Raw genomic sequence first — 12,178 nt, 5'->3', positions numbered from 1 at the left:
TGTTAGATTTTTTACTTTAATGGTCAAACATGCACATTTCCTACAAACTGCTAGTTTTGTGGGTCAGGGACATCTGTATATTGCAGTGCTTGCTGCTAGGCTGACATTACTTTTTAACACGTACAGAACCAGCAGAAAAAAAATGAGCAACACAAGCAGATAATGTACTGCAATAATAAAGAACTAATTAAATAAATACAGATAAATATTATATACACTTTACATTTTAGACACCAGTTTTAGAATAATTTTGCATTAATTAAATCAAACTGAAATAACAGAAGTGTTTTAGTCTGAGCACTGAGCTCAGTGTACACTGAAAAATAATAATAATAATAATAATAAAGGCTTAATTTTAATCGCTGAATAATACTAGTAGCCTCTTACTGCAAGCCCCCTTGTAGCCATTCTACAGACAGAAAGAAACTGACTAGTTGAATTTCTTATTTTTTACTAGTTTAAACAGATCTTGGTTTAAACACATCTCCAGAGGCTGGAGTTTGGGTGTGTGCATTTTAATGCTGCACAGAGTAAAATAGATCAGTGTAGTCATTTCTGTTGGCTTCCATGTTTTTAATTCATAATAATAAAGAATAAAATATGTACAAGACTTATACATTGTATAAGCCTAGTAAGAATTAGTAAGCACTTTATTATTGTTCTTTTTCAGTATGTTATATTCCTTTTAATAGTGTTAAAAAACAATAACGACAACTCTGCTACAAAACAAAATCTGTTAAATCAGTCAGATCAGTCTGTCATAGGGCTGCAAAATTTGGAAAAAAAATGACACTGCAATATTTAGTTATTAATTAGAAAAAATAATTCGATTTCTCCAGACGTCAATGATTCAACATATCACAATGCATTAAAAATAATGCATTATGTGTATCAAAGATTTGAGTATTCAAAATAATCTGCCTTTTAAATTTGAATGATGGTGGAGCAATGGAGGCTTCAGAAGGGGAAACTCAGAGCTCAGTAGCTCATTTTTAAAACCAAAAAAAAAAAAAAAAAACGAAGGAGTGAAAAACGAAGTTTCTGACTGAGCGCACTCTCTCTCACTGAACATAACCTGGAATCGGATCCAGGAGATCGCATCACACCCGCCCAGTTTAAAATAATTCTTCCGCATGCTCGGTGCAATTAGCCATTCTCTGTTTTTTCCATCTTTTTTTTTTTGTTGAATTTTTGTCTTTACACATGAAATCAACTTTAAGCCCTAATTTTGCGATTCTTTTCCCTTTTGCAATTCTGTTCTCTAAATTGCAAAAATCTTAGGGCTCTACCTTGCAGGTTCTGCAATATAAGTATTCCATTTGTGCCTATTGCGATAGTGATGCTTAAGCAATATACTGTGCAGCCCTAGTCTGGCTCAATGTTCTTGACAGGGAAAAGAAGATTACATCTCAGATACGCCTGCCAGTCATGCGCCTGTGAAAAGAGGTTCCAGGGTTAACTGCCTTAGTTTAATAAAATGTCAAATCGACTTAGCCTGTTATGATTGGTTCAGTGGTTTGATTGGATGGGACCAGGGTTAGAAAATAAATAATGTATTAGCTTTTTACGTGAGTTGAAATCAGTAAAACGCCACAACAGAATCATTTCAGTAATCAGCTCTCTGGCTAAACTACTACGCATTAGACAGATGGTGATTGAAATGGTAAAGGAGTTCAGCTTAACAACTGCCAATTGGCTGTCGCACCACGGACAGAGTGTAACTTGCAGGAGGAGCTGTATTGTGGTAAGCAGGTATTAACATAGAAATGTATCCTTTTGAAATTGTCAAATGTGGATTATCACCATTTCCGGCAGGATATTTTAGTACGTTCTTGGACCGAGCCATCCAAACCCATTATGAACGCTCACAATGAATTTGAGCTGAAGCCAGTTTACAAATACAGACAGGCAGCACAGTGGGAGAGAAATTAACGCCAGTGACCAGACTGAGGGGAAAAAGCTGTCACAATCAGTGGTGTCCTCTAAAACAGGCTAGTCTGTGGGTGTTTTTGCAGAAAGGGAAAGTTTTAATCTCAGGCCCTCTAGTTTTTGCTTTTCTTTTTTTATTTTTTATATTGTGAGGTGGAATGACAATTATAATGATGATGATGCTGATGATGAGGACGGCTATAAAGTTAATGATAATTATAACTGCAATGGTGGTGGTGATGATAATAACAATCATCATGTGCTCTGCTGCAGGGGTATGAGTCCTGCAGAGGCTGAGGTGAACTTTCTGGAGAATGCGAAGAAACTTTCTATGTACGGGGTCGATCTCCATCATGCCAAGGTACACTTGAACAACTTTAAATGTTACATTACACTCTAATTCTGTTCTATAAATACATTGTTTAAAAATGTCTGTTCTAAATATTTCTTATATACTGTGTATAATATTTGATATATGATATATGAAATGAGAAGTAAAACATTGAGAGTAAATTTAGTGTATTTAAATGTAATTTAATTTGTTCAAAAATAACCTATTAATGCATTATCTTAAAAATGTTTAAAAAGTTTGGAATATGGAGACATAAATTGTCAGTGCGCCTTTTAACACAGTGTGTCTTATGTATGAATTTAACCAATCAGGTTGTAAGGGGCTGGAGTAGCACTAGCATTACCCGCTAAGCGCTAGATCTTTAGCTGTTCAGAGTTGAGTATTATCGGCTTGTAGACTGCTGCTAACATTGCTGCTAGCATTGCTGGAGGAGCATTAGCATTAACTGCTAATCACGATAAGCTCTAGTTAGCTCTTTCTCTGTTCAAAGGCTAGTATTGTCATACTGTATTCTGTGTGATTACCGTGTTGAAACAAACTACGTGGGAAGAACCGCTAGCTAATATCACCCTGGCTTACCAGAGCACTCAGGGTTCCTCAGTGTAGCGCTATCGGGCGGCATTAGCCACTAAACACGAGCAGTTAGCTGCTAATGCTAATGCTCCAGGCCTTAGTGCTGGAGAAATTCGGGAATCTAAGCTTACTGTAAATAAATAAAAGCACTTTACTCACACAAATAAAGAGTTTTTAGGAGAGAAATCTGTGTAGATTAACATCCAGCGCTCGTTTGACTTTAAAATAAGTCTTTTTTTTTTTTTTTTTTAAGACTACATTTTTTTTTACTTAGCTTAGCTTTACTAGCTTTTTAACGTAGTTAGCTACCTCCACCCAAAGGTGAGACCTGCTAAATTAATAGGACAACATAGCAACACCCTGGTTCCTTAATAGTGTCGCTTAAAATGCACATTATAATTCAGTGCGACATGTGCATAATAGCAGACCTGAAAATAGACATTTATTGATAGTGTGCCTTATAATCCGGTGTGCCTTATATTGTGAAAAATGTGGTACATATGGAATGGGTTCCAGTTCGAGACAATGCAAGGCAAGGTCTGGAGCATCACAATCTTAATGCATTAATGGCATTCACCTGAGATTTAAAAAAAAACAAACAACAAAAACAAAAAAAAACATTTTTAGTGTTCTTTTCTGTTCCAGTTTTTTTTTCCCAAGCTTACCCCTTGTTCTGTGTTTGGATGTGTGTGTGTGTGTGTGTGTGTGTGTACAGGACTCAGAGGGCATTGACATCATGCTGGGTGTATGTGCCAGCGGCCTTTTGATCTACAGAGACCGCTTGCGCATAAACCGCTTTGCCTGGCCCAAGATCCTGAAAATCTCCTACAAGAGAAGCAACTTTTACATCAAAATCCGCCCTGGAGAGGTAGAGAAAAAGGTCTTTTGAATTTTTCAAGGTTTCCTTCTTAGACACTGTTCACACACACGCATGTTTATTGGATTCACAAGTCCTTACAGATACTGATAATGGGATTAAACTTGGATTTTAGATATAGCCCTTTTAATATGTACATGTTGATACATAGATAAGGGAATGACCTCATTGTTCATTTTGTTTTTTAGCAGCTTAAGAGTTTTAATCTTCTTATATCGATGGGTAAAGGAGACAAATTGGCCTTAAATCTTGATTTAGAGTTATGTAGCATTTCATCCTCTACATTCAGAAGAGCTGGAGGAGATAAGTTAGGCACATTACTTTAATTAGGCAGCTTTCCAAATACTGACATTCACATTTAAACTGTATTTATTATGTTTGGGTTTCTGCTGTTTGATGCTTGTTTGCATAATGCAGACAGAAATAGGTTTCCTAACTTATCATGAGGCTAAGCTAGGATGAGAAACAAACAGCTGATATTTTTACTGCTGAGATTACACAATGAGAAAAATGATATAAATATTATTATATTAAATTATATATTTTGTATGTGTCTCAACTTATCTGACTTTCACAAGCAATATTATTTTTATTACAAAGATAAAGAATGTTTTACAGCGCTGGCTTTTCAAATCAGAGCATCTTAAAATAGCAAAGACTTGAGATCCACTGATCATGTCAAAGATACTTCACCGTCTTTTGATCCTGTGTCTCAGCAGTGCACAGTCACAAAGTACAAAGCAAAATATCTTCAGAGAAACTGAGCCAGGGAGGGTAGGAAGGACAGGAGGGGTAGTAAAGGAAGGAGCTCTAGAGGTGGTTATCTGTGTTGGAAGTCTGAAGCCCGCTCAATTTGCTGGTCCGGCTTTTCTTCTCTTAATGTGATTATCTCCAGAAGCACATGCAGCGTGCCTGCTCCTTTCAGCTCTGCTCTGAATAAGTTAAGACTCCCAATACAGAAACCAAAGCCATTGTGCTGCTTCCTTTTAAGATGTCATATTAACTTACATCTTCATATAGCCACCACAAAGAAGGGACATGTTCGTAACTGAAATGCAGATTAATGTATTGTGAAAGGATGTAAACAATGTAAAGTGACTAGCATTCTTTACATATAAATATTAGGGCTGCACGATATATGATTTAAGCATCGTCATTGCGATGTGCGCATGCGCAATAGTCACATCGCAGGATGTTCAATATGACTTTAGGCAATTAAATCAAACAGGTCATGGTGCAATGTTTAGCTGCTTCACACAAGAAATCGATACACAGCGTTGTAATTTTCTGAGTGAACAGCGCTGTCTCTGTGTCTGTGTGAGTAACAGGCTGCTGCTGCCTGAGAACCACAAGGGGGAGGGCGGCCATAAACACGAGGTAACCTCATGGCCTCCACATGGCTGGGCGAGTGATTGTTAACGCAGAGGCTGACAGCCTGTGGAAAGCTGTGCACCTCCGTCTTGCACAGTTTTGCTCAGATATTTTCAGTTAACCGAAATCACACTTTTAATCTCAGAAAATCACTCTTATTTACCTTTTAACAGCCAATTTAAATGTCCAATTAAAGGGCTGATTACTGCAATATACAGGGGTTGGACAATGAAACTGAAACATCTGTGATTTTAGTATGGGAGGTTGGGAGGCCAATCTTCATTAATTGCACATTGCACCAGTAAGATCAGAGTGTGAAGGTTTAATTAGCAGGTTAAGAGCACAGTTTTACTCAAAATATTGCAATGTACACAACATTATGGGTGACATACCAGAGTTCAAAAGAGGACAAATTGTTGGTGCACGTCTTGCTGGCGCATCTGTGACCAAGACAGCAAGTCTTTATGATTCATCAAGAGCCACGGTATCCAGGGTAATGTCAGCATACCACCAAGAAGGATGAACCACATCCAACAGGATTAACTGTGGATGCAAGAGGAAGCTGTCTGAAAGGGATGTTCGGGTGCTAACCCGGATTGTAACCAAAAATCCTAAAACCACGGCTGCCCAAATCACGGCATAATTAAATGTGCACCTCAACTCTCCTGTTTCCACCAGAACTGTCCGTCGGGACAATAAATTATTGTGGCCTAAAACCAGGTGTTTCAGTTTCATTGTCCAACCCCTGTATATCGTCAAAATATCATTTTTTCCAATATCGTGCATCCCTAATACATATACATTTTTAAGTATTATTCCACACGGCCCTCTAATGGGGAATATACACTCATTGACAAAAGCAATAATGCAGCAAGAAGGAGGTGTTGGAATCAATTTAAAGTGTATATCTGTGAATGTAATTATGGTATGTAAAAGGGATTACAATATTAAAGCGAAAGTATAGGTTTATTAGGGAAAATAAAAATGTAGGCTCTAGTACCCTGTTGAGTTGCCTCTTGTCTGGATACAAGATGAGATATGGTTGTGCTTCAAGGCGTACAGGTACCCCATGGCACCCTGCGGCACATTTGCCTACAGATGTTGTTGCTGGGCCTGTAGATCTAGATCTGCTCTACACTCATAGGTTGCCAAAGCTTGTGTTCCAGCCAGTGTTGTGTCTGGAAGAGACATTCCTGGGAAACCCTTCTTGTGTAGACGGGCATCGTCCTATTGAAAGATACTAGTTGGAATCCTGGTTATGAGTGATGTGGAACACATGTACTAGGAGGTTGACCACTTTAAAGCCTTTAAGAGCCCTTTTACAAGGCAGCAGGGGAAGCATTATTTTTTGTCAGTGAGTGTGTTGTTATGGTAGATTTTATTTTAACAGGAAAATGTACAACATTCTAGACAAGCCAATTTGAAGTTTTAAAAAATACAAATTCTATTAATAACTATTCAAAAATAATAGTAAAACAAATGTTTTTTTAAAACACACAAACATGTACATGATATACTGTATTTTTCGCACTATAAGACATCTAAAATCCTTTCATTTTCCCAAAAATTGTAAGTGCACCTTTTAACCCAGTGCATCTTATGTATGAATTTTACCAGTCAGGCTGTAAGGAGCAGTAAAGCCACTTCTCTAAAGTACAGTGTTATACAGGACTTTCAGTTTAGTTCTCCAGCACTAAGACTGGAGTAGCATTAGCATTACCTGCTAACTGCTGTTTCTGCATTTGGAGGGGAGTATTATCAACCTGTAGCCTGCTACTAACCCTGACTAGCACTGCTGGAGTAGCATTAGCATTACCTGCTAACCACGCTCCCTTTTTTCCCTTGTTCAGAGGGGAGTATTTTTGACCTGTAGCCTGCTCCTAACCCCAGCTAGAACTGCTGGAGCTATTAGCCGCTAATGCTAATGCTAGGCTTTAGTCTGGGGAAATTATGGAATCTAAGTTTACTGTAAATAAATAGAAGTGCTTTACTCACCCAAATAAACAGTTCTCAGGAGAAAAATCTGTGTAGATTGACATCCAACACTTGTTTGACTTTTAAAAGAAAGTTTTTTTTTTTATTACAGTTTTATTTACATATTCATATTAAAATCTGGTGCACCTTATGTATGAAAACAGACCAGAAAATAGACATTTGTTAATATTGTGCCTTACAGTATGGTGCTCCTTATAGTGCGAAAAATATGGTAAACATAAGAGCACGATTCTATGCATCTCTCAGCCCTAGTCTTAATCTGCTAAGGAAAAGTTTTAGGCACTTTTGCACATCCACATATCCTCAGTCTGCCGGTTAGTATTTCGGACATTCGCTCACGTCTGTCTGTAGGCTGTAGGTATCTTAATTTGAAAGCTCAGTGAAGCATGCCCTGTTTGCAAGTAGTCTTGAGTTGCACCTATTGCACCACCTCATCTGTAGTAACACGCTGCCCTTCTCCCTTCACTCCCCTTACACATACATGCACCCGTTTCCCTGCACTCCCAGTACGAACAGTTTGAGAGCACCATTGGCTTCAAGCTGCCCAACCATCGAGCCTCCAAGCGCTTGTGGAAGGTCTGCATTGAACACCACACGTTTTTCAGGTAGGCCCTTTACCACTGCACCTCCTTCATCACCTTGCACTAGTGCCTGATGTGCCCGATATACTTTGCATTGGTCACTGATACACCGGTCATTTTAAAAAGTGCTTTTTCAACAGTGTTGGACGTTCAATAATACTGTTACAAATCTGATCTCCGCATTCAACATTTTTCAAAAGTTTGTGTTATTTTCAGTTCTTATGGTTAATTTGCATGGCTATGTGTTCAGGTTTTACTAGTGCTGCTTATATTGTTACATTAAAAGTGATCAGCTGATTACTGTCTGATTTACAGTTTTTGTATACACTCTACACTATAGTCCAAAGGTTAGGAATCATGATTCAGATGGTTCTGTTCTGATCTTACTGTCCAAATTATGTTTTTTGTAGGAAGCTTGTCCCCTCTCCCCATATACTGATCCTTGTTTTGACAAAAAAAAAAGTTGATTCGGAAATTATACAGCTCTGGAAAAAATTAAGAGAACACTTTTAGTTTCTGATTTTGCTATTTATATGTATCTTTGTGTTAAATTAACATTGTTGTTTTATTCTATAAACTACGAACAACATTTCTCCCAAATTACAAATAAAAATATTATCATTTAGAGCATTTATTTGCAGAAAATGAGAAATGGCTAAAATAACAAAAAAAAAAAGATGCAGAACTTTCAGACCTCAAATAATGCAAAGGAAACAAGTTCATATTTATAAAGTTTTGAGAGTTTAGAAATCAATATTTGGTGGAATAACCCTGTGTTTATGCATCTTGACATTTTCTCCTCCACCATTCTTACAGACTGCTTTTGGATAACTTTATGCCACTCCTGGTGCAAAAATTCAAGCAGTTCAGCTTTGTTTGAGGGCTTGTGATCATCCATCTTCCTCTTAATTATATTCCAGAGGTTTTCAATTGGGTAAAATCAAAGAAACTCATCATTTTTAGGTGGTCTCTTATTTTTTTCAGAGCTGTATATAAATGTCTTTGTTGACTTTCTGAGTTGCTGTTGGTCGAGTTTTAATTACACAATGTTATAATAAATATATTATTGGAAACATCAGAAAACATTGAATTTGACTTTTCAACATATGTGTAGCCCCTAGAAGGTTAAAGTAGCATTATGTGAGATTTTATGTTTATGTTGATTTGTTGGCCAGCTGAGAAATGTAGCTCCACCATTTTGCAAGAACATATAGTACAATAGTACAGTATTATTACATAATTATACCCAAGTATGACTCAAGTTAGGCAAATTAGGTCTTAAGGTCTCCAAAGTTACATAGTGCAGTTAGCAGTATTCCAGCCTAGAGTTTCAGTAACCAGACAGACACCTTCTGCCTGTTACAGTAAATGGAGCATTAAAATGATTATGAAGCTTTTATTTTAGGTTACAGCTGCTACATAATATTCCCTTAGTAAGTTTAAGTGGCTGTATAACATGGTCTTATAAAACTGTCTGCCAAAATACATCAGACAATGGTAGAGCCTATATTAATTAAGTCTTAACTAATAATTATAACTGTGAAATATGAGCAAATACAAATTAGACAAGCCATTCTAAACGTTTAACGTATGCATCAGTGTTGTATCAATAGCAAGAATTAATTGTGCAACACTAATATTATAGCATATTGTTGAAGCTCTTCTCAGCACTATTCTTTCTTTTCTTGTCTTTTTTTTATTAGAGAAAGGAATAATTCAATCTGCAATGCTCTGACAGATATTTGTTTCTTTCCTCCCCTCATCGTTTTTCCTCATTTCGTAAACGCATTTCACACTATGAGGAGTCTGGTAAACACTGCAGAGGAATGAATGAGAACGATATTCACATTAAGAAATAATAATCAGCCTGAATGAACTGCGTGGAGTGTGGCTTTCTACCTCTTTTGGGATAATTGGAAGCTTTAACTGTGAGAAAAGACAAGAAAAGAAAGGGAGATGTTGCTTTGTTAAAATTGAAACTTGGTTTATTCTGATTTAATAGAGACTGTTTAAATGAATGGCCTTTTTCATAGGTTGGTCTCTCCTGAGCCTCCACCCAAAGGCTTTCTGGTGATTGGATCCAAGTTCCGCTACAGTGGGCGGACCCAGGCGCAGACACGCCAGGCTAGCGCTCTGATTGACAGGCCGGCCCCACAGTTTGAGCGCTCAATTAGCCGGAGGTACATGCTGTCCCGCAGTCTAGATGGAGGTATGTTCTGTGTGTTTCTTCTGAGAGCTGAGCAATACAAGCTGAATATATTGTAAATAATTATCGTACATAATATTCATGCAAATACAGAATACTGCAGCAACCTTATCTGGCAACACCTGAACAATCACCGGACACACAATAATAAGCACCTTGGATACCATAGCAGCTGCCTAGCAGTCACCTTGCCACACGTTAGCATCCATCTAACTTCTATTAGCAACCATCTAGCAACTATTAAACAACTGCTATGGAACCAATTCGCATTGCACAGCAACCACCTTGGACAACCACTTAGCAACACCATAGCAACCTCCTTGTAATCACTTACCTGCACCATAGCAGTCACTTAGTGACTCCATTAGAACTACCTGGGATCCCATACATACACTTTAGCAACTGCATATTAACAACCTGGAATGCCATAGCATCCATCTGGCAACACCAAAGCAAGTCCCCAGAATATCATAGCAACACCTAGCAATCACATTGCAATACAAAAGCAGCTCTCTTAAAACACTTAATTTGAGCAATCACTATGGGTTTTCATTTAGGAAATGTTATTTTCTAGTTATGATTATTATTGTTATATACTGCTACTGCTAAGTCTGGTAATTTGAACCCAGAATAAAGCAAAAAGGTTTGTTCAAATTTGATGCACAAATCATTTATTCTTAAGACTGAATGTTTATATAAAGTATGAAGCATTGCATACATATTTTATTGAATTAAATTGAATATTGTCTCATTGTTCTGGTCAGATCCATATAATTTATACAGAATTGTACTGCACAAATTCAATACATGGAAGTTTGGAACAGATGCATTCACATAGAGTCTCACTGATAAAACATTACTAAAAAAAAGGCTTACCCATATAATAAGAGTTGCATGTGCATTTTCTTAATGTATTTTCTTAATATTATTTGACAATCAGCTTCTGCTCTGGGGGACACTATGGACAGACTGTCTCAGCACACACCCAGTGAACCTACACCTAGCATGGAGTACATGGAGGCCAGTCATGAGCAGTACTTTGACCAGGAGCAGGATCAGCCTGAAGATAGAGACTCTGAAAGCGAAGCTACTCCATCAAAAACTATGGAGCTGAAGGTATGACTTTTAATATTTTTTATACAACAATGCCAATATAGATCAAAAGTACAATCCAAATGTTTGAGAAACATGAATTGAATTCTGAGACTTTATTTTGAAAATGTATTTTTTATTTATGTGTAAATGATACATCCCAGATTGTCAGTGTGATCTTAGACTCTACATTCTATGTAAATGTCAAATGGCAGGATATAATCAATATTTAATATTATATTACGTTTTTTAAAGCAGTCTCGAGGCAAATTTATGCTTTTGTATTGAATCTAAACTGTAGCCTACGCACAGCCACAGACCCTAAGCTGTAGCCTTTGCCAAAGCTGCAGACTGCAGCAACTGCAATTGGTCTGCTGAACATCATATTCCCACCTTTGCATTTCTAGGATGCTGACAGCCAGGTTAAAACTCCAAAACGTACAGACACAGCAGCTGGCCTTTGCCATTTCTTTTGCAGGTTTGCCACAACAGTCGCCCTTGTCAGGCTTGCTTTGTTGACTATTTTTGGATTACTGGATTACTCACTGATAGTTGTTGATAGTTGACAGTGTTGATAATAAATGCCTTGTTCGTTTAGGGGTGATCTGCTGATAGTAGGTCAATTTCTTAAGGGATGGAGGTCAGTTTTGCTTCTGCAGACACACCAACGCACAAGTATAAACGCTCAGAATGGCATAGGCACTTGCACAGGCTATACTTTAGGTTATCTGTTGACTCAACACAAAAGTATGAATCAGCCTTCAGATCTTGTTATGAAATAACATAATAGAAGACAAGTAAAATTAAGTAGCAGTATGTATTAAATACATAAAATGATCTTTACTGTAACTGAAAAGGTTATGAAAAGTATGACGTCCCAGCAATTCACAGCTTGTACTGGTATTTTAAGCAGAAGTTTATGAGAAGTTGGAGGAGTCCAACCACATTATGCTAACAGCTGACTAACACTCACCTCTGGCCTTCCCTTCTCCTCCAATTCAAAATATAATCCATCTCCTTTAAGTCCTCTTTTTAATGTCCCTGCTTCTCTCCCTCCACCACCCTGCTCTGCTCTTTTACCACTTTTTCCCCTGGCTCTTCTCTTTATCTTTTCCTTCTCTCCTCCCTTCCTCTCTCTCTCTCTCTCTCTCTCTCTCTCTCCTGGTGCTCTTGGGTTCAGATAGTAATATTTTTCTAGGTCT

General features: G+C 37.6%; 1 protein-coding gene across 9 annotated transcripts in view; it reads left to right on the top strand.

Annotated features, from left to right (window-relative positions):
* si:dkey-178k16.1 (band 4.1-like protein 1) overlaps positions 1-12,178 on the top strand; it is a 115,930-nt gene that overhangs the window by 80,802 nt on the left and 22,950 nt on the right. For 8 of the 9 annotated variants that reach the window (XR_453236.4, XM_007234648.4, XM_015601672.3 and 5 more), the window contains exons 8-12: positions 2,203-2,290; positions 3,570-3,734; positions 7,605-7,702; positions 9,712-9,887; positions 10,825-11,000. Coding sequence is in view for 8 of the 9 variants with exons in the window: in XM_007234648.4 (XP_007234710.3) it covers positions 2,203-2,290; positions 3,570-3,734; positions 7,605-7,702; positions 9,712-9,887; positions 10,825-11,000 (703 nt within the window). In the remaining variant the exon portion in view is untranslated. The remainder of the gene's footprint in view (positions 1-2,202; positions 2,291-3,569; positions 3,735-7,604; positions 7,703-9,711; positions 9,888-10,824; positions 11,001-12,178) is intronic. The other variant, XM_007234646.4, reaches the window with a different exon arrangement.

The sequence above is a fragment of the Astyanax mexicanus genome, chromosome 13, assembly GCF_023375975.1.
Source record: "Astyanax mexicanus isolate ESR-SI-001 chromosome 13, AstMex3_surface, whole genome shotgun sequence".
Lineage (NCBI taxonomy): Eukaryota > Metazoa > Chordata > Actinopteri > Characiformes > Acestrorhamphidae > Astyanax > Astyanax mexicanus.
Note: the sequence above shows the minus strand (reverse complement) of the source record. Positions and strands in the feature narration are given on the sequence as shown.